Source organism: Notolepis coatsorum (assembly GCF_963971535.1).
Source record: "Notolepis coatsorum genome assembly, chromosome: 2".
Lineage (NCBI taxonomy): Eukaryota > Metazoa > Chordata > Actinopteri > Aulopiformes > Paralepididae > Notolepis > Notolepis coatsorum.
Window position 1 is genome coordinate 167186452 of NC_140166.1, and position 22667 is coordinate 167209118.

Sequence of the window (22667 nt, forward strand, 5' to 3'; positions counted from 1 at the left end):
CAAAATAAATGGACAAGAGAAAAATAAATCTCAATTTGGTCAGTATTGTCATTTGGACAAGCAAAGCCATTACTTTAAGTTGCAGGCAAGAAAGACAAGTCTGTCCAAAACTTTAACTTTTAAAACTGCCCTGTTGCAGGTAAAAAAATTAAATAAAAAAATGTCGATTCTTTTTAATTTCGATATTCGATATCGATTATTAAAATATATCGCGATATTTATCGTTATATCGCCCAGCCCTAATATATAGTATTAATGACGAAGATGACGACTGACTTCCAAATGAGGGACGCTAGGTGAGGATGTGAGAGAGGTGGAGGTCTCTACTGGGACACTACACAGTCTTCTCGCTCTGTTTGGTTTTCTCCTAAATATTCATCACGGCAGGGCCGGTTTACAGGTCGACCTGTATCGTAGAGCGGGTGTCACGTCTCTCGTCATTCTATACCTGCACAAGTGAAAGTAGGGTGAAAACAATGCTTTACCTGCATTACCACCTCGATAAACCTGAACTAATCACCCACTGTTTATTAGATATTATATAAGGATAAGCACTCAATGAAGAAACCCACTCTCATTGTCAAAAGAAAGTCTAACTTGCCTATAAATACTTACTATGGAATTGCACACTACAACTGTAGTGTGTTTTGGTTTGTTTGTTGATCTAACGCCATACATAATAATAATAATACATTTATTTGTATAGCACCTTTACCCTTACATGCAAAAGCCAATCATCCACACATTTCCTTGAGGTACCGGGGACGACGGTAGCTCAGGTGGTAGAGCGGTCGCCTGGTAATCGGAAGGTTCCCGGTTCGATTCCCACTCCTCCCCGGGCAGCGTGTCGAAGGGTCCTTGAGCAAGACAAAATTGTAAATCGATTTTGATCAAATTGAATTGAATTGAATTGAAAACCTTCATTTATCCCCGAGGGGAGATTAAGATGTCCTTTACAGCATAAACAGCGTAACAGCAATTTAAAAACAGCAATTAAAAGCGCTATATAAATGCACCATTTAAGGCACATTGAAGCGCTAAAAGGCGCTGCTTTTCTATCTTATCTAATCAGTTAAATCGGTTCTAGTGGCTTCTCCACGTTGATAATTATTTATCTCTTATTCCTTATCTATATCTTTCCATTGATTTTTATTTTATTTAATTTTTTCTTCTCATTACTCTATATTTTTTAAATATATTTTAACTTACATTGTTCTTTTCCAATGTTCTTCACATTAAGGTGTCAATATTACTCTATATTTTTTAAATATATTTTAACTTACATTATTCTTTTCCAATGTTCTTCACATTAAGGTGTCAATATTGCTCTACAATCTTTTCCTTTTTTTTCCCCCCCACACGTTGGTGGAGGGTTCAAAGGAATATGTCGATAAAGGTTTATTCTCTTTTTTTTATTTTATTTTTTATTTTTATCTTTAGGTTATTTATCACAATACTTCATTACAGTAAGGGAAGGTGCAAGACCAAAAGCGACATTCTATTGCAATAGAATGGAAATGTTAGATCCTATGGCAATGAGCATAGGAAAATTAGGATTACAATGCTCAGTTTGGGCAATCCGGTGGACCATGGGAGAAAGTCAATCGCGGAGGATGTGTTCTTGGAACACAGGCATGTTCGACTTTCTGGGTGAGGGGAAAATAGGGGATTTTTATTTGTATATATATATGTTTTTAAGCTCAGCTCTCAACGGGACCTCATTAATTGGATGTGCATCTATTGTAGCTTCATACTCCAGAAACATTACCAAAAACTACACGAAAACATGCATAGACTATGGCTAGTTTGAATATAATGGTATGGAACACCGGTGGGATAAACAAACAACACAAGCGCAAAAGCGTGCTTACACTGATGAAAAAAGAACATGTGGACGTGGCTCTATTAAGCGAAACGCACATTTTAGAGGGAGACATAAATACGTTAGCGGATAACATATACCATAATATTAGTCACTCTTCTTTTGCTACGAGAACTAGAGGGGTAGCCATAGTCGTCAGACGCAAATTAAATATCGAATTGAAAGGGGTATGGTCGGATGCTGAGGGGCGCATAACTATAGCTAGGATTATACACAATAACAGGAAAATTGCATTGGCAGCGGTATATGCCCCGAATTTGTACGAAGTGGGTTTCTTCACTTCACTAACAGGAGAAATGTTAAACCATCCCGAGTACTCATATATAATAGGTGCGGATTTTAATGCCATTTGGAACCCAAGGATGGACAAAACTTACCTTTCCTTCTCCAGCGAACAAAAGAATTCATCTAAAGCATTAAAAGATTGGTCGAAATCAACAGGAGTAACTGATTTATGGCGTTCACTTAACCCCATGACCCGCAAGTACTCCTGTCGTTCGGCGAGACACAACACACTATCCAGAATTGATTACGTCTTTGCATCCCCGAGAATATTTGATAAATATGAAGTGGAAATGACACCCAATGCGCTATCAGATCACTGCTACTTAATCCTGAAAGCAACATTTGGTACACTATCTACCCGGGCCCCAAGATGGCGTTTTAATTCGATGCTGCTTAACAACAAGGAATTCATTACACAAATTAAAGAAGCTCTCACAGTATTCCTACAAGATAATGCTAACTCGGTGCAAGATCCCAGAATATTATGGATGTCGGTAAAGAATATGATCAAGGATTTCTCGGATAGATTTACCTCCATATTGCGCAAAAATCAAAACACAAAACTGTCTGAAATGGAAACGCTTTACTCAACGCTTTTTAATTCTTTAAAATACAACAACTCTACTAGACTAGATAACCAAGTTAACATTCTAAAGACAGAGATCAAAGCAATGTACAGACAAAAATCGGAATTGCAAATACGCAGCACTAGACAACAGCAGTACTTCCAAGGTTCTAAACCTAGTCACCTATTAGCCATGCGACTAAGAATTAATGCAAAATTTGCAGATATAACTGCCATTAGGAAACAACAAGCTCTAGTAACAGAACCCAAAATAATAAACGATACATTCAAAGAATTCTACTCCGATTTATATAACTCAGAAACGACCTTTGATCAAGACAAATTAGACACATATCTTAATCAAATTACTCTCCCTAAACTTACGGATGAAGACGCTAAACAGTTAGAAGTACCGATCACATTAGAAGAACTCAAGAAGGCCATATCCGGAATGAAAAACGGCAAAGCTCCGGGAATTGACGGTATCCCATCAGAAATGTACATTTCTTGCTGGGACATATTTGGACCCTTATTACTAAATATGATCTTATACTCAGTCAAAGAGGGAAGCTTCATTGAACATCAAAATACCGCACTCATTTCAGTTCTTCACAAAAAAGACAAAGACCCCACTGAGTGCGGTAGTTACCGTCCGTTAAGCCTCCTCGGAACCGATGTCAAACTGTACTCTAAGATATTAGCCATCAGATTGCAAAAGCATATGACGTCTTTAGTTCATCCGGACCAAACAGGCTTCATAAAAGGTCGCCTGATCAATGATAACATAAGGCGAATACTGCACGTACTAGATACAGACAAAGAGGACATCACACCTAAGGCGATACTATCCCTGGATGCTATGAAAGCATTTGACAGGTTGGAATGGTCGTTTCTATGGGCAGTATTGGAAAGGATGGGGTTAGGAAAAGGTTTCATTGATATGATTAAAGTACTATACAAGGACCCATCGGCCAGGATTACAACAGGCACATTCATCTCCGATATCTTTCCGGTATCACGCTCAGCCAGACAAGGTTGCCCTCTTAATCACCCGGACTATTCGATCTATCATTAGAACCTTTAGCACAATTTATAAGACAATCCCAACACATAGAACCAATAGTAATCAAGGGCACACATCATAACATTAGTTTATATGCGGACGACGTAATATTGTTCATGCAAAACCCCAACAACACATTGCCGCTTATACTCAAGTTGATAGAGAACTTTGGTGATTTATCGGGATTTAAAATAAATTGGCCTAAGTCGGCTTTTCTTCCTCTTAACACCAGTGCAAAAAAAGAGACAACCCTCCCAGGTGCGATACCCATGGTCAAACATTTCAGATGCTTGGGTGTGGAAATATTTCCCACCATAAGACAAACGGTGAAGCACAATTACACAAAAATACAGAACAAAATCAAGGACGACCTGGACAGGTGGGCAAAACTTAAAAACTCAGTACAGGCAAGGGTATCAATAGTTAAGATGGATGTATTACCAAGAATCAATTTCTTCAGCTCAATGCTTCCGTTACCTCCTCCAGAGGGCTACTGGAAAAGATTACAAACCTCCACATACAAATTTATTTGGAATAACAAACCACCTCGCATAAAAAGATCCACCGCACAGAGAAATAAAGCAGACGGTGGCATGGCAGTCCCAGATTTTTTACAATATTTTAATGCCTTCACATTAAGACCATTGAAGAAGATATGGTTTGACCCCGAGGCTTTGGTATCTTGGAGAAAATTAGAAGAAAACATAGTAGCCCCACAGAGATTGAAAGACATAGCATACACTAAACTTTCAATCAAGCATTGTGAGCGAGAATTTGGCCCAATAATAACCCATGCAATCAGGACATGGCGGGAAACACAAAGGAAATTTCCTAACCCTCAAGTATGGCATAATCACACTCCCATATTCAATAACAATGCTCTCTTAATGGGAAAACGACCTATAAGATTCCCTATATGGGAAGAAAGAGGCATACACTCATTAGGGGATATTTTTAATAACAAGGGCCTCTGTAGTTATGTCGAAATATGCATAAAGTTTAACCTCACCGAGTCCACATGGCTTTTTTACATACAGTTACGACTTTGTATGAGATCTCACGGTGTTCCATTACACATACCAATTGAACACCACAGATACCACAAATTTTTCTATGAAAGAGATACATTGGGAGGTTTTGTATCAGGTTTTTATTATCAATTACTAACGTCCTCGTATGAAACCCTTCAACTAGACAATGTCTGGAGGAGGGATATACCAGACCTGGAAAATGACTTTGATTGGCAAGGAGCCTGGGCAAATGTCCGACTTACATCAAGGAACCCGGATCATCAACAAATCAATCTGAACTATATTCACAGGACATACTTGACTCCTATAAGGCTGTGCAAAATGGGGCTTATACAAGACTCCAAATGCTCCCAATGTACAAATGGGGACGAAGGAACATTTATGCACATGTATTGGGACTGCCCACCAGTTAAGGCATTCTGGAAAGATGTGTCCCAACAATTATCAATACTCGTATTTTGGAATATACCTGTACACCCCGCGGTATTGCTATTGAATGATGTTTTTGAGTTTGCAGTGAATCCACAACTAAAAAGATTGGTTTTATCGGGTATCACAGTAGCTAAAAAACTGATCGCATCACGTTGGTTTCAACCGGAAAAAATGTGCCGGAAAGTGTGGTTTCTTACATATCTCGATGTGATATATCAAGAAATATCTACAGCAAGAATTCTGGGGCTCAATGAATCCAAAATGTCAATGTGGTTAGAAGTGGTGGAGAGAATAAAAGCTAGCCTATAATGGTGGTGTCTGGTTAGGAGTGAGGGATAATGGAGGTACTATCCAAGAGGGGGTCCGGGAGGGGGGGGTTTGAGCTGGAGCATATGTGTGTAGGGTTTTAGAAAATAGGTATTAGGGGTATATTATATACTAACATTTATATAATTGTAACTTCGCTGGATATACACTGTATACGGTTAAAATGTTATTATTGACTATTTTTGTTTTATCCTGTTTCTGTACTTGCATATATTTTAACCACCTTTACTGAAAGTTTCATTATACATTGTGTGTTGAGTACTGACTTTTAATAAGTTTTGTTTTGCAATAATAAAAATTTAAAAAAAAAAAAAAAAATAAATGCACCATTTACTATTTTTACCCCGGTATAAATGTTTCATGTGTTTTATACAACAATCGCTGTATATACAGTGTTGCTGTTTACAGTGTTACTGTTTTACCAGCGCAGTATATAAACAGGACATTCACTGCATTGATGTAACGTCACGGTGACCAAATGCATCCACATTTTCATAGGATTCTATCACATTTTTATAACAATAGCGAATATAACTTACCCTGCGCCGTTTTCATTGAGGTTTCTTACAAATTAACAATGTTTTATTTGTCCTTTATATGCGGATAACATTTAAAATCTTAAATTGTACCATTATGTTTCCCTTTAGACAACAAACATAATGCTAATGATGCACTTTTGTTAAGATAATTAGGTGACCATTCTCGGTCACTGTACTGAGGTCGCATTAATAGTTTAACGCTCCCGTGTTCAGATCGCGTTTTCCTCACCTTTAATCTGGTGCTGACCTGTGAACTAAGGTGACAAAGGTCTTGGGACTTGTAGTCATTTTGTTTTGACATATCATTTTCACATTTTCACCTTTTAAACCAATGCTGCCATCTACTGACAACAGAAAGATAGTGTACATAACGTTAGACCCCCGTCGCCCAAAACACATTCTAGAGATTCCCACTTCTTACTGGTAACATACGTTCATATCTAATAGTCTTTAGATGACTAAATATAGATGAATACTCGTGGAATTTGATATATATACTCTAAAATAAGTATTTCACATCACCTACCTTTCGACGTCAAAATCCGACTGGGCTTTGAGTAAAGCCCCAGAATGCCACGCAAAAGGGGGCGTGGCCGAATTTGGATAGGTTGGTTCTGAGTGGACGATAATGGCTTACGTTCCGTTAGTCATCTAATAGCGGCTGCACAGGGAGCGCCGAGCGTCTGCAGGCCAGCTGAACGGTAATCAACAGAGCGCTGTCTGTCTCTATGGTGTTCAGCGGCGCTCATTAGCTGAAGTACTGTTCCAGTTTGGTCAGACACCTCCGTCTCTACCCACCCCTCCGGCCCAGCTATGTGAATTTTTGCCCTGCTGTGACTCTCACCCCAGGCCCAGTGCGCTCTCGGTGTTGCTGCGGCAACCAGGCTGTGCAGTTCATAGATGGGGGGGGGGGCTTGGTGACTTCTGTGAAGAGGATGAATTGAAGCTTTTCAGTCTGATTTATCTGATGTAGGCCACCTGACCTGGGGGGGCTGCTGGTTTGCTCTGGGGGCTCGATGTGACAGATGGGAGATGATGAAAGAGCTCTGTGCCAATGTTTCTCTTTCTCTCTATAATTATGAATTGAGAGACCCGTGGTACGTTCAGGGTCACTTCTTGGTCGTGGTTCATTTACACTGAAGTCTTGACGGGCGAAACGTCTCTGTGTCTAATAAATCATGGTTTTCTTTGTGTGCATGTGCAAAAAGTAGTGACCCTAGATGGTGTAGTGGTGTAAGACGCACGTCTCTGGAACCACATGTACTCTCGCTGGCCTGGGATCAGATCCCACCAGAACTATCTCTCCTGTGTCTGACTAGCTCTATTGATGAGCTTTGTATGCATTACATATATACAACGCTAACGCTCTATAACAAAGCGCTGCAGATTCTGAGGGTCAAGTCAAAAACCTGTCCTAACTAATTATTGCAAGTTCACGTTGTGTTTTCGAGGGGATCAACAGAAAGCTGGTCCTGACAAAGAGAAATACAGAATAAAGTGACCCTTTTCTCTCAAGTCTCCTTTCAAACACATGTACCCCTGCTGGTCTGGGGTCAGATATTGCCCAAATGTTCTCTCCTGTGTCTCCATCTCAGCCTTCTTACCGTCTCAAAACAACTGTCTTACTAAACAACAATAATAATAATAATAATAATAATAATAATAATAATAATAATAATAATAATAATAATAATAATAATAATAATAATAATAATAATAATAATAATAAGGGGAATGACAGGGGGAAGCTACATGTGCAACAAAACCTACACAACTTTATTTGATTGATTGATTTTTGATTTTCCATTATTTTATGGAATGTATCTTGCACCCACATCAAGTAGGCCGCAAGTGTGAAGTGGTGCAAACAGTGTACATACAGTAACAAGATCAAGTGCATTGGTGTTTTAGTTTAACATTGTATACACAAACTAAAATACAATACATGGTTGCATCCAAATGTACATTTAAAAAAAGAAAGTCCCAGGTCTCGTTTACATTGTGGCGCCTTGTTGTTACGGTCATTGGGGCCCGTCTAATCCCACTTTATGAGGCCAGCTTTTCATTACAAGTTTTCACTGTGCGTGAGGTTGTTTGTAGAGCTAAATCTATTATTATTATTATTGCTATGTGTCCATCTATTATTATTATTGCTATGTGTCCATTGTCATTGTCAATTGACAGTATAAACCTTCCCTTCAATATGCCATAAAGGTTTTTTTCTTTTCATCAATACGTTCCTGTTTTATAGCGTCATGAATATGAACTATATACCGCAATGGTCTGGGGTAATTCCTGCAAAGCTAGTTATAGGGCGCTAAGCTAATAACGTTAAATCGATTGGCATTTCGGCCCTACACAAGCTAGAGTTAAAAATCTAAATGCATATGATCGGTATCATGTTCCACCATGAATGCATGAAGGGGGGGGGGGGGGCGGGGGGGGGGAGTCGTTTCTGATTATTGATGACCAATAACGGCATTCGTTATTGCAACATCATACGCTGACCGGGTGGATGGCTATGAGAACAAAGCCCGATCAGACTGAAATTGATGTCAAATCGCTCTTACCTGTGGCCGGTTCGATTCAAAAAAAAAATGCCCAGTTATTTGATGTCCATTGGCTGATGCTATATTCCTTTACTGCATACTGAATTCGTCGTCGCAAAAAGTATTCCAGGCGATCTGGGGAAGCCATAGCTTTAGGCTAACAGAAAAGCTAACCCGGAGCGAAAAAAAAGTTACACCTGGTCTGCAACAGCGGAAACTGCATTCTCGAGACAGCGCCAATACCAGGATCTGGCTGGTACTGCACTTTCGGAGTCCCGATAAGTCCCTTTTCCAGCCAACATACAGCTCCTTGACAACATCCGGGATATTAGAATGGAATAAAAACAAAAACGAGCTTAACGTGTATATATACGTGGTTGGCCGTCAAGCGTCTGCTCCCAAACACGTATATATACGTGGTTGGCCGCAAATCGGTTAAGGTAGACCTTAGTAGGCAGGCTTACAACAATAACAACACATCATCACACATACATAGCAACACAGACATTTTATTTTCTCTGGCAGGACTTTGATATCCATGAATGTGTTTCGTGTTATGGATACCATGACTCATCCCACAATCCCTCAGCCAGTGTTTGTGTGCATTTGCTGTTTGGTGAAGGCCTTTGTACCTGACCGGCCAGATAAGAGATTTAAGCGAGCAATGTGAGTAGTGTGAGAACGGCGGGAGGGAGACTCAGCAAGAGCCCCCTTAGTTCAGTCTGTCGTGGTCAGCGGTCTGGAGCGTCGGCAGCACCGAGGCATGAGGATGAGAAGACCATGAGTCTCTCTTGGTAAGAAAGATCTCTACTCTCGCCAGTATCCTTTGGATTGTTTGTTGCGACGATGGAAAAAGTGGCGACCGCCCGGACGGTTTAACGGTCACCATTTTACAATGTTGGAATGAACCCTGGCCCACTGCTCGTCGGCTATGTTGATCACTCGTTGTAACTTCATAGTAATAATAATAATAACTTTATTTGTAAAGCACCTTTCATACAGGGGATTGCAGTTCAACGTGCTTTACATCAGTAAGAAATAAGACATAAAATCAGTGTAAAACAAGCAGCAAGAGCAAAGCATAAAGTGGGATAAAATAATGCAGATATATTAATCAAATCATATCAGAACCTCACGTTCCAATACGCTTCTTGAATTTCTGTAATCTGTTATAAAACATGATAAAGGTCATAGTATGCACCCAGCAGATAGTGGGGCGTAAAGATAAAAGTAAAAATAAGTAAAATAATAGCAAGGGTAAAATGAGCAGAGGCTGTATGTGTTTTTTATCATTACAAATTTGATGATCACCTAAACCTAGTTTATTTTCTATTTTTCTCATATACATTTTTTCTATTTTCCGGTCTGAAAGCAGCCCAGAACTAGTGTGTGTTGTTTACCTACTGGTGAATTATTAGCAGAGCTAGCTCTAGGCTGAAGAAATGCAGGTTTATGTGTAGCGTAGGCTGGTTCTACATACGACGTGGTTCTCATCTGATGGGGAGTAACCACCTCGTTCGTACATGTCAGAGATGACAGGCGAGATATCAATTATTGTTTTCACCCCACCCCCCCCCAAACGGCTCTGTGTTGATAGTTTTCAGGCGGTTTGGTGGGAACGTGAATTCTCGTATTCAGAATTCACGCCGTGGGTTTTACAAGGCTGGTGATTGGATGGAATGTTTGGCAATCTATTAGGGCGCAATGAAGAGAACTAAGGCCCTGCCTGCCTGTGAGCACGTCCTGGGTCGCTGTAGGCTATTCTGCCGCCTTGCACCCTGCTTGGATGACTTGGCATATTATTTGCCGCTGTAAAAGGTCGAACACGGGGGAAGTGGAATTCCCTCCATTCCAGTGGATCACTCGGGGGCGTCGCTTCTCTACAATAACACTCTGGCATAGTATTCACTTCAAAGCCTCTCCTCCTCCAGTGCTCCACACAGCCGAGGGAGAAGCCCTCTGCCCAGGCCTTGTTTGCAAGGCAGCGTATCCTCATCCCCTCTCTCCTCGTCGTGACCCAAATTTGGCTTGTAACCCTACCCCAGTCTGGGAACACTCTCTGTGACGTCACCCGGCTACAGCCAAGAGGCCCCAGCCTCTTTTTCCGAGATCAGGTGTCTGCGCCTTTTGTGCGTGTGCCGTGCCGCTGGGCTCCTCCGCTCTCCCTCCCTACGGGCCTGGAGGCCCCGCCTCCTCCCTCTGGACTGGCCCCTGATCAGTTCACCCTGTCAGCAGCCCCCAGTGACACACTGGTGCTACCTCCCTCTGGACTGGCCCCGGATCAGTTCACCCTATCAGCAGCTCCCAGTGACACCACTGGTGCTTCCTCCCTCTGGACTGGCCCCGGATCAGTTCACCCTGTCAGCAGCTCCCAGTGACACCACTGGTGCTTCCTCCCTCTGGACTGGCCCCAGATCAGTTCACCCTGTCAGCAGCCCCCAATGACACCAGTGATACTGTACAAGGTCGGCCTGAGTCAGAGAACTTGACACACACTACTCCACAACAACCCCTTTTTTTTTCTTTAGGACTGGTGTTGTGTTGTAACAGATGAAAACAATACGAGAGACCAGATGTCATAAGAGTCAGGAATATGTTTACTGACCTACTTTACTGTGGAGCTGCAATGTTCTGTGATCAACTTCAATGTTGTGTGTGTGTGTGTGTGTGTGTGTGTGTGTGTGTGTGTGTGTGTGTGTGTGTGTGTGTGTGTGTGTGTGTGTGTGTGTGTGTGTGTGTGTGTGTGTGTGTGTGTGTGTGTGTGTGTGTGTGTGTGTGTGTGTGTGTGTGCGTGCAAGTGATTTTGGGTCACCTATTGTAGTGTGGCAGCTGTTTATACTTGTGTTTTGTTCGACGGCTAACATCAACAGGAGTGGGAGGAACCAACTGAAGAAGTCACTTCAATTTCTGTGGACTTGACAGTCGTTTTATCAACACAACTTTAAAGGACGGCTTCCAATGAAATGTACCTTTTAGGCCTGTCCCCGACTAAGGATTTGTATAGTCGACTTTGATTGGCCAAAATTTGCCGATAGTCAACTGGTAGTCGACTACCCCCCGAATGCAGACATTTATTCTTTTATAAATATTATTATTTTTTTTATCAATCCATTTGGGCTGTGGGGCTTAACACATTCAGCGCCAGACCTGAGATAAGTCGGGTTAACTCGCCATCGCTTGAGCGCCAAACCCGAGAAAACCCGGGTTTTAATCGTTCGTTATTTCTTTTATTCGCTATATCCATTCATAATTCATCCATCCAGCCTGATGTTATCATTGGGAATGGCTCTGAGATCGCAAACGGCCAATACCGCCGCCTAACGCCTTGCGGCCGGTATTGCACATCATTGGAAACCCTCTGGCTTGGGCTGTACGTCGATCTAAGAAGTCCTGTCCAGGTTTTCCTTCTCGGGCATGAGTAACGTTTATAACACATGGATTGGGGACACTTGAGCACTGCCGGTTCATGTGTGTTGGTGGATAACGCTGGACACATGACCGCGATCAGTATTTGGAATGGCGATCAGCATTATTCTTTTTGCAGTACATCATAGACGAGGTAAGGACTATATGTTATCAATCTTGCATTGATCCGATGATTTTTTTCCCCGCGATCGCAGCGTGTGTCTGTAATGTACTGTGTAATGTATGCCGTTGGTGGCGCTCGAAGCATAGAAACCCCCCCCCCCCCCCCCACCCTTTCGTACATGCATGATGAAACATAATACCGATAATCTAGCGTTGATTTCAGAATGATTCTTGATCCAGGCCAGAAATGGCACGATTTATAATGAAATGCAGTAAAGCGCTGTTTGCCGGAGTTTCCTGGGATTACACAGGATCACTCTAAATATTCACCACGGTATAAAACGGAAATGTATGGATGAAAAAAGTATCTGTTTTTTTGCATGTTGACCGGAAGACAATCAACGTTGTTATTAGATCCATAGCTATAATATTTAATATAGGTTTAGCACTGCAAACACTGGAATTTATAAGATAAGATAAGATATTCCTTTATTGATCCCCTTGGGGAAATTCAGGTATCATTGCAGCATGGGGGGAGGGGGGTGGGTACAGGTAGTAAAAACAACACAAGCAGTGTAAACAAATAGGTCAATATAATTTACTATATAACTAACTGAAAAATATATTCACAGTATTCACAGTGTCATATAAGGTGCAGTATGCATAAGGTAGTGTTATAATTTACTATCTACTGAAATATACATTATTCACAGTATCCACTGAAATATACATTATTCACAGTATCACAGTATCCACATAAGGTGCAGTATGCCTAAGGTAGTGTTATTGTCCTCCTTGGGTTCCTATTAGTCCTAGGTCAATGTCTGGCAGCAGTCGCTGCCCCCTGTTGTGGAGCCTGGAACAGCGCTGGCACACAACGGCCCAACGCCCATAGTGACCTCTGGCGCTGAACCTGTTAATGTCTGAAGGAGTCGACTGAAGGCTTCTTGTCCTCTGCGAAAGCATGCAATTGTTCCACTGATGGATACATCTTTTTTTTTTTTATCCACTTTTTCTCCTCCTATTTTCTGTATTTTCCTCCCATCCCAATTTTTTGTCGTTATGCCAATTCCCCCCTCCCCTTCCTGGTCGTTGCGTGCATGTGCCCCCCCACTGGTCGGTCTAGGGAGCCCTGAAGTCTATCACATGCTTCCTCCGATACATAGGAGACAGCCAGCAGCCTCTTTTCACCTGGCAGCGAGGACTCTCATTGGTGAAGTGTAACGTGTGGGAGGTCACACTACCTTCACCATTTCCCTCCCTCGCTGTGCAGGTGCCCTGACCGACCTGTAGGAGTCGCTATTTACAACGACCAGATTACCACCCACCGGCTTCCCTCCCGCTGACTCTGCCAATTGAGCCAGTATGATGACCGGCCAAATCGGAGGCACTGCGGACAGCCGGATTCGATACCAGTGTCTGCAGTGGTAGACAGCCGCTTAGTCCGCTGTGCTACCCGGCCGCGATGGATACATCTTGATATTTGTCTAGTGTGTTCATTAGACAGGTGAAATCCTCTTTCAGTGTGTCTGTGCCCGTTTTATTAGGCAGTTAGCCTCGCTGGTATGCGTGCCATTAGCGTTAGCCACGCTTCTAGACCTCTTTGCTTTTGGAAAGAATGATCCAAAAAAATTGCATTCGACTAAGAGGTTGGCAGTCGACTCCTTTCGATCGATTAGTAGACTATTCGACTAATCAAGGTCAGCCCTAGTACCTTTACCATCTAAATGCACTGTCCTGACTGAGAAGAGACATCGTATTCTGAGCAGATGGACATAATACTATATGTATTAAGACAGGATGAGACTAAGACGTCTTTTTTTCAACAGAGATCTTCATTAGGACAATATATTATGCCAATCTTAATTCATGAGCTCGCTGCCGGCCCGAAGTATTCTTGGCTTTGTCCTCGTTAGTGAGAGTGAGTCAGAGTTACCCTCTGATTGTGGCTGTCGCAAAGAAATCACTTGAAAGTCATGGCTTTCTTAAATAAGCTTTTCCATTTCTAAGCGCCGTGCTAGAAGTATTTAGTGGCTTCATTGCCAGCATTGTTGGAATTAATGCTCAGCTTCTTAGATGTTGGGCTCCTTGCCTGAAGCGTTTATTCCATTAAAGCCAAACTGCTTTTAAAGCGGAGGCAGCGTTTTCTAGCGGCATTGATGTTCTCTCACCTGTGACCACACAGTTCAGAAAACTTTGTTGGAGAGTTTTTGTGGCGTGGAGTTTATTTTTTATGGAGCCTTCCGTGAAGCTGCACTTGTGCTGTGAACTCCCTCGGCTTAATGCGATGTTTCTAAGTCACAGTCTTAATATCCCCTGCTGAAACAACAGCGTAGTAGTAACAGTAGTCTGCTTTCCCCCTCCATCCAGTCTGTGTGATTACAGTACCAGAGCTGTTGTCGGCAAAGAGAGACTCACTGATCCACATGCTTACTGTCTTAACCCTTACTGTCTTACTGTCTTAACCATTATGCCACAACAATGTGGAACGCCCTACCCACAGCTGTAAAGGAATGTGAATCACTACCCAGTACCCACCTTCAAAAACTCTCTAAAAGAGCACCTACGGGAGACTGCAATTCGAAACTGGCCCCTGTAAATGTCCAAACCCAACCCCCTCCAATGTAGAGTTTCCCCCCGCCTACCCAACCCCCCCACCCCCCCCCCCCCCCACCCAACCACCTCCAATGTACAGTTCCCCCACCCCACCTACCCAACCTCCTCCAATGTACAGTTTCTTCCCCCTCAAATGTATATACTCTCTTTTTAGACTCTTTTTGTACTCACAAACAGTACTGTATATTTGTAGATCTGGTATGTCATAAATGTCTAGATGTAACAGTACTGTATCTGTATGTCATGTATGTCATATATATGATGAATTGAAAATGGGGGACCCTGATGTAAACAAGACGAAAGTCTTTCTCTGGTCTGCATCCCCTTAACAATTGTGTGTATTGAGCTGTACTGTATTGTACCCATTCTGCAATCTGTTAATATAATTTTCAATCAATCAATCAAAACCCTTTCACTACCACACTACAGAAGGTTAACCCTTTCACTACCACACTACAGACGGTAGTGCAAGGGTTACTTCTGTAGTGTGGTTGTGAAAGGGTTAACCCTTTGTCGTGTGGCAGTGAGAGGGTTAACCTTCTGTATTGTCGCAGTGAAAGGGTTAACCCTTTGGTAGTGTGGTAGTGAAAGGGTTAAAGCTGAGAAGACGCCACAGGAATCTGTGCAGTAGCTTTTTTTTTTTTTTTTTTTTTTTTATACTTTGACCAGTCAGCTGGTTCTTTTCGCGTTTATCGCTTTTTCTGGTCAAGTATGACCGACAGACACAGGTTGAATGGGGGTATAGATGGGGGGAAAGACACTCTGAGAAAGTACGGCTTGTCCGGGAGTCGAACTCGCTACCCCAGATCCGTGACGCGCACGGTTGTCCCCGACGCCGAAATAGCGTTCGAGGTACGCGGTGAGCTACTGGAGCTCCCTGTGCAGTAGCTTCTTTGAACCAATTAGATGCCAATGCTGCTGCACCTGCCAACCTTTTGAGATCAGTGCTCTCTGGGAATAATGTCAGGACAAGTAGGAGGTTTGCCTTGATCTTGGACTTTTGCGTGGGACAATCTGTTTGGGGTTAACCGTAATCAAGTGGAGAATAATTAGCGGTCGTTCATCCATCCCTGGACAGTAGGTGACAGCAGGTTCTCTAGCGACGACTACAAACATTGAAAGAATATTTTGTGATAAGAGTGCAATACTCATTCTTTACCTAAGAAATATAATTTCCCCCCTCAAATACTATTCATACTGTATATAAATGATATAGGTAATGCGTCTAAAATATTGAAAAATGTAATTTTTGCTGACGATACAAATGTCTTCTGTGAGGGAGAGAACCTCCAAATGCTTTTAAAGAATGTCGCAGCTGAGCTAACCAAGCTGAAAGTGTGGTTTGATGTAAATAAATTATCATTAAATATAAAAAAAAAAAAAAAAATCATGATATTTGGTAAACGTGATATACAAGTAAATACACCGGTGGAACTAATGATTGATAGTATAAAACTGGAGAGGGTATTTGAGAATACATTTCTGGGTGTGATAATAGACTACAAACTCAACTGGAAACCTCATATCAAATATGTCAGGACTAAATTGGCACGGAGTGTTGGTGTTCTATGCAAGATAAAACACATTCTAAACCAAAAAACACTGTATACACTCACTGTACTGTACACTCTTCCTACCATATATGAGCTACTGTGCGGAGGTGTGGGGTAATACCTACAAAAGCACTCTACAGCCAATATGCACCATGCAAAAAAAGCAATAAGAATAATCAACAATGTAGGATATTATGAACACACCAATAACTTATTTATAAAGCTACAAGCATTGAAATGTATGGACCTAGTGGATTACAAAACTGCCCTCATTGTATACAAAGCCAGATATAAACTAATCCCAGGCAACATTCAAAAATGGTTCAGAGACAGGGAAGGAGAATATAACTTAACACTTTAATCGCCAAGGACGCCTAAACTCGTCATTCCCCGCCATGCTAATTCTGCCAATGACGCCGTAACACGTCATTGAGATCAATATTTCAAAAATCTGTGATCGCAATCATATTTCTCCCCCGGAGACTTGAGATCTACTGTTGATCCCCTCTCAACTCTCCAACAGTTCAAGAGCGCCATCTGGTGGCTGATCGGCGGATCGCCCAAACCGGAAACGGAAACTGGTGCTCATCCAAATTCGGTCCGATCACTCGCTATAGGTCCCGGGACTCGAGCGCGACACAATGGATAGTGATCCGTTACCAATAACTCGATAAACAACATGATTTGGACGTATATACTATTATACAACCTGGAGATGGATCGCATATTTCAACATCCCATAATAGGAATATTTTTGCTCATCGCCCAACGCTACGAGGAAGCTGCGTTGAGTTTCAGCGTTTTTTTTTTACCGTGTTCGATACAAACTGCTCTAATGATCATATCACCCACACTAGATGAATCATCTAACGTTGGCCACAGAATTATAAACGACCCCCCCCCCCATCCGGTCAACATCAGATGATAAGTAGTAACTTCTAGAAGCACGTCCATTTGACATTTTTTATCTCTCGCTGATCGCTATCAAACTGTATTTGATCATCAATATAATGCATTTAGGGCTATAAATCACGTTCTGCAGAATGCTGCAGAAAACGATAAAAACATATTTATACTTTAGACCGTATTTTAGTATGAATATGTGAATGAAAAAGTATAACGTTCCCACATCCTGAACGATAGATAATTGACGTTGAATGGGCCATAGTAATGTCAATTTAGCAATACAATTTAAAAAGTTATAGCCCTGCAAAGAAGGGGAACTTCTCCATAGACAAATAGAGCTGGCAGAGGATGGTATAATGATGTACATAAGCCTGGCGAAGAAAGTGTTAAGAGGGAGAGGGAATCTTAAACAACCAATGGTAAACACCACGCTGAAAAGCATGTGCATATCGGTGTGTGGAGTGAAGTTGTGGAATAATTTACCCGAATACATCAAACAGAGTAAACATGTGGCACAATTTAAAAAGCAGCTAAAAAAATACACATTGGAAAAATACAGAAATGAGTATTGAGGATAAACAAAGTTATGTTATATTGTGTATGTAGTGCTGTACTATATTCACTGCTGTCAAGTGAATCAAGTTTTTTTCTTTTCTTGTAATCTTTTAATATAAGTAAAAGTATATTCTATTCTAAAATTAATGGAAGAACAAATATAAATGTAAGGGGGTAGGGATCAATAAGCTTAGCTTCCCTCTACTCCTTTTTTGGACATGTCTGCTAACCAAACACATTGCTCTTGACCTTTTGTTTATAATTCCTTATTTTTTTTCTTTTTTTAATGTTTTCTTTTTTAATGTTTTTTTAATTTGTTGCTATGATTGTTTGGTTCGACGGAACAAGATATCGTGAGTTGTTTGGAGAAATATGGAGAATAACATGTCCAAAAATAAACTTTTTCATTCATTCATTCATTCAAATAATTACCTAAATCTATAGTCTGTTGACGTTCGCAATGCATTTGGGGGCCATTATGGGCCACGTAATACAGTTGTATTGTGTAATTCCGTAGTATTATGTATTTATACTAATAGGCATGTTAGACTTTCTTTTGGCAGTGGGAGTGGGGTTCTTCATTGAGCACTCATCCTTATCATTAGGGCACACGTATCTTGTGTTTTGTTTTTGATAAGGGATTTGAAACTAGTCTGTTTTGATTCAGGTTCAGGTTTGATAAAGTAGTGCTGTTTGATATAAAAAACGCCGCCCCTGACGTCAGACTCCGCCGTGCGCTCGTCTCTCTCCGCAGGCTCCTGGAGACGGACACCAAGTCCCTGCGCTCCGTGAACGGCTCCCGGCGGAACAGCGGCTCCTCGCTGGTGTCCAGCTCCTCGGCCTCCTCCAACCTCTCCCACCTGGAGGAGGACTCCTGGATCCTCTGGGGACGCATCGTCAACGAGTGGGAGGACGTCCGCAAGAAGAAGGAGAAGCAGCTCAAGGTGAGAGACTTCTTCACGCGGTGACTCGCTGGCGCCCTGTGGGTCTCGTGCAGCGGCCCGGCTCAGCTCAGAGTGGATTACACGGGGGCTTAACTCACTGCAACAGTTTCGACCCGACCGTGGAAAGGTTAAGCTACAGTACAAACAATATCATGAGGTAACCCAGTGTTGTTTGATAAGCGCAAATACTGAAGTCAGAATACTTAGTTGTGACATTCCCCATGTGGTAAGTGAAAGGGCAGGTTCCCATTAAACCCTGTGTTCCCGGGGCATGAAACCAGGTAACTCATTCAACAGTTGTGCCTCAGGCGTTGGTATCGGACCCATGACTGAACGACACAGTGCGCCTATCTTTCTGGACTGTTTGCTTGGCTGAGAGGTGATTCCCAAGGCTATCTTTGTCCCACAGTGACCCTGCATTGTTGTCCTTCAACTGATTTAGTTTGTAACATTTAAAACTAAACATAGGCCACCTGCTTCACACGGGATGGCTGGCATATTTTAGTAGTGCCAAGCGGAGTGTTTATGTTTACGGTACACAAGAGAGCAGGGTTGATGGACTGTACATGAACTGGACGGGATTAAAACGATTTTAAAAAGCTGCATGCCGCTTCCAACGCTCGCATACGTTTATTAAACGACAACATTTTGATTACCTCACGGCCTGGATTTAAAGACATTCGTATTTGGATACATTTTCAATCATATAAATGGACTGCATTTACAACTTCTGTCTCACATTCAACCATTCACTCACACACGTTCACACACTGACGGCGGAGGTGACCATGCAAGGTGCAGACAGTTAGGGGTTAGGTGTCTTGCTCAAGGACACTTCGTCATGCTCCCCGGGAGGAGCCAGAATCGAACCGGGAACCTTCTGATTACCAGACGACTGATTGATGAAGACCCAGTGTCATAACGTTGTTGTTTACTAAACGCATGGGAGAGTTAGAAGCAGCGTATGGCGTTTTATTTTGGTCCGAGTGTTATTGCTACAGCCTGCTAAAACCTTTTGTTCAGGGACGTGTCTGATCCTCTTTAACCCGACACAATTGCACACATTCGAGTGAAGATTGACACACGTGGCCTCTGTGGTTGCGATAATCGTCTTCCCAATTCCACGTCGCAGATGTAAGCCCCCTTAGCTCTCGATTCAAAGTGTGCAAATTGAAAATGTGAAGCGATGAGGAAAAAAAGGCTGGCCTAGTATTGGAATGTGTAATCGGGGAAGCGTAGTAAAAGCCTGGCCAGTCATTTCTAAATAGGGCTGTGGTGTTACGTACGTTTCATCGCCGAGGTAATGACCAGATGGCAGGGACAGAACAAGCCTGTCATATTAATCATCGCCACCGAGTCGAGCTGTGAATAGTTGGTTCAATTTAAAATCCCATTCCCCTCCCAACTCACATGGAAGTTTTATTACTCAGCTGCAGGGCGAAGGAGAAACCTGGGTGTTTTCTGTCTTAGTCAGCAGAGCTCCTCTCTTTCTGAAACCCTCCAGAGGTATTTATTCATGTATTCAACACTCCTCATTCCCTTGGGACGTGCTTTCCACCAAAGTACTCGAGAGAGTAAGAGAAACCTCTTCCTAACGCATCTATGCGAGTATCCTAGTAAAACCAGAAGAAGTTTTCTGCTCTGGTGGTGCAGTCCCGGAGTTAATTAGCGGAGGGCTATGCTCTAGAGATGCCCTAGATGAGTCATGAGTTTCTCAGTACATCTGCGCGTTGAGACTATCGGATAAGGCGAGGTTGGGAGTCGTGCAGCGACACAGAGCCAAGCTTTCTCTCAAGACGTGTAGAAGATGTAAGAGGGCGTATTGTTCCGGCACAAGGGCTCGTAGCTGTCTTCGCTGACCTCAGCGAGAGGGGGAGAGAGACGAGCCCCGCTGGAAGCCTGCGTGGGCGGACCTCTTGCTCCAGATGCACCCCGGGTCGACCAGATGCACGACGTATTGTGCTCTTACATACACACACCAGTTATTATTGCTCTCAACAATAGCTAAATAAATGCACAGCCATGTGGTGTGTTCTATGTTTTCATTCTATTTTAGTTTTAAAAGGCATGTTGATACAGTATATCTGACGTTGCTCTGTCTTCAACATATAGGGCTGGGCGATACGCCCAAAATATCACATCACAATATTTTCTTAGTTTTGATGGTATTTTACGGTAGTAGTTTTCCAGTACAAATTACACTGTGATATGACATTATGTGTTACGTCTTTATTTTGTTATACAATTGTCATGGTCCTATTTCATTCAATGGTCTATTTAATTTGACTTTGTAATACTGCTGCAAGAAATATTTTTTCTTGATTAACTTAAAGAGATACAGTATGTATTTTTTTATTAAATGTTTACTGTATATCTGGGTTTTCTTTTCTTGTGGATGACAGTATAGTAAAAGTCCATAGCTTTGCATGGCTCCATGACGGTATACCTTCATTATTCTGTATATCTTCCAGCCCTAAGCAGATACGTATATCGATTGTTGGAAATCTGAGCCCCCAAATGTGGAAAGCGGTATATGGAACAAGAACAAAGCGGAGAACAAAGATCTATATAGCCGTACTACATTAACACTCACAGCTGGTTAGAGGAAATGGCCTGATTGTGTGGCATCAGCAGTAATGCTGCAAGAATAACACTTCACACAACCGACCACCTCCCTGACTGAGATTTATATTTAGGAGCAGAAAATAGTGTTATTATGACTGAGGTACTCGCTGTGCCCGGAATGGGAGTGATGCGTGACATCATGCAGGGGCACATGACTGCATCCTGACATCAACAACGCCAGGCTCTGTTTTATTCCCAACGGAGACCCGGCCTGTCTCCCTGTCAAAACACTCCTCTTCTGAACACACTCACTAACTGCAGGTCATGTACAAAACACTCCTCTTCTGAACACACTCACTAACTGCAGGTCATGTGCAAAACACTCCTCTTTTGAACACACTCACTAACTGCAGGTGTGCAAAACGCCAGCCTTCCGGAACCTTCCCTCTCAAAACTCGTTCCTACAATAACGACAAACATTGAAGAGAGTCGCCCGCCACCCTCTCTCCTTGTTTGAAAATAGAAAGACAACAATTTCAAGATCTGTCCCCCTTCCCCCCCCAACAGGATCTTGTTCGAAAAGGAATTCCTCACCACTTCAGGGCGATAGTTTGGCAGCTGTTGTGCAACGCCCAGAACATGCCCATCAAGGATCAATATTCGGAGCTCCTGAAGATGACCTCCCCCTGCGAGAAGCTGATTCGCCGGGACATCGCGCGCACCTACCCCGAGCACGACTTCTTCAAGGAGAAGGACTGCTCGGGTCAGGAGGTGCTCTTCAATGTCATGAAGGTGAGTCCCTGATTTAAAGGAAAACTCAAACATTTTGGGGAATTTGCTTATTTAACATCTTCCCTGGAGTTAGACAAGAAGATGCATACCTTTTTTGTCTATCTGCATGCATTAGGCTTAGGGAACGCCCGCACCGTTAGCGTAGCTTAGCTTCATCACTGGAAGTGGGTCAGACTTTTACCCTGAAGTTCCCTACAGTCCCCTACAGTCACGAAATACACTCCAAATACAACTCCAAAACGTTCCTGTAAACATGTTGTGACCTGTGTATTTACCATGTGGAGAAATAAAAAATAATTGAAAGCAAATATACTCTGAACTATTTTGTGCCTAACCACTCCTCTCTGGGCGCAGTGATTTCACGCAACGCAGTGCTACTTTCTAACGTGACGCCAGTGTTTGTTTATATTTTCATTTAATTCAAAGGATCCGAACCGATTGAAGTTTATGGATACCATGACTGTGGTAAGTTTTAAGGGGCTAGCGTTACACAATAAATGAGTTATAATTAGGGATGCTCGATATTGGCTTTTTT

The 22667-nt window shown here is 42.3% G+C and overlaps 1 protein-coding gene across 4 annotated transcripts in view; it reads left to right on the top strand.

The window, feature by feature from the left end:
* Positions 1–22667, top strand: part of evi5b (ecotropic viral integration site 5b) — a 107635-nt gene that overhangs the window by 31677 nt on the left and 53291 nt on the right. For all 4 annotated transcript variants that reach the window (XM_084308036.1, XM_084308038.1, XM_084308035.1 and 1 more), the window contains 2 exons: positions 18586–18775; positions 21908–22132. In XM_084308036.1, the coding sequence (XP_084164162.1) occupies positions 18586–18775; positions 21908–22132 (415 nt within the window). The remainder of the gene's footprint in view (positions 1–18585; positions 18776–21907; positions 22133–22667) is intronic.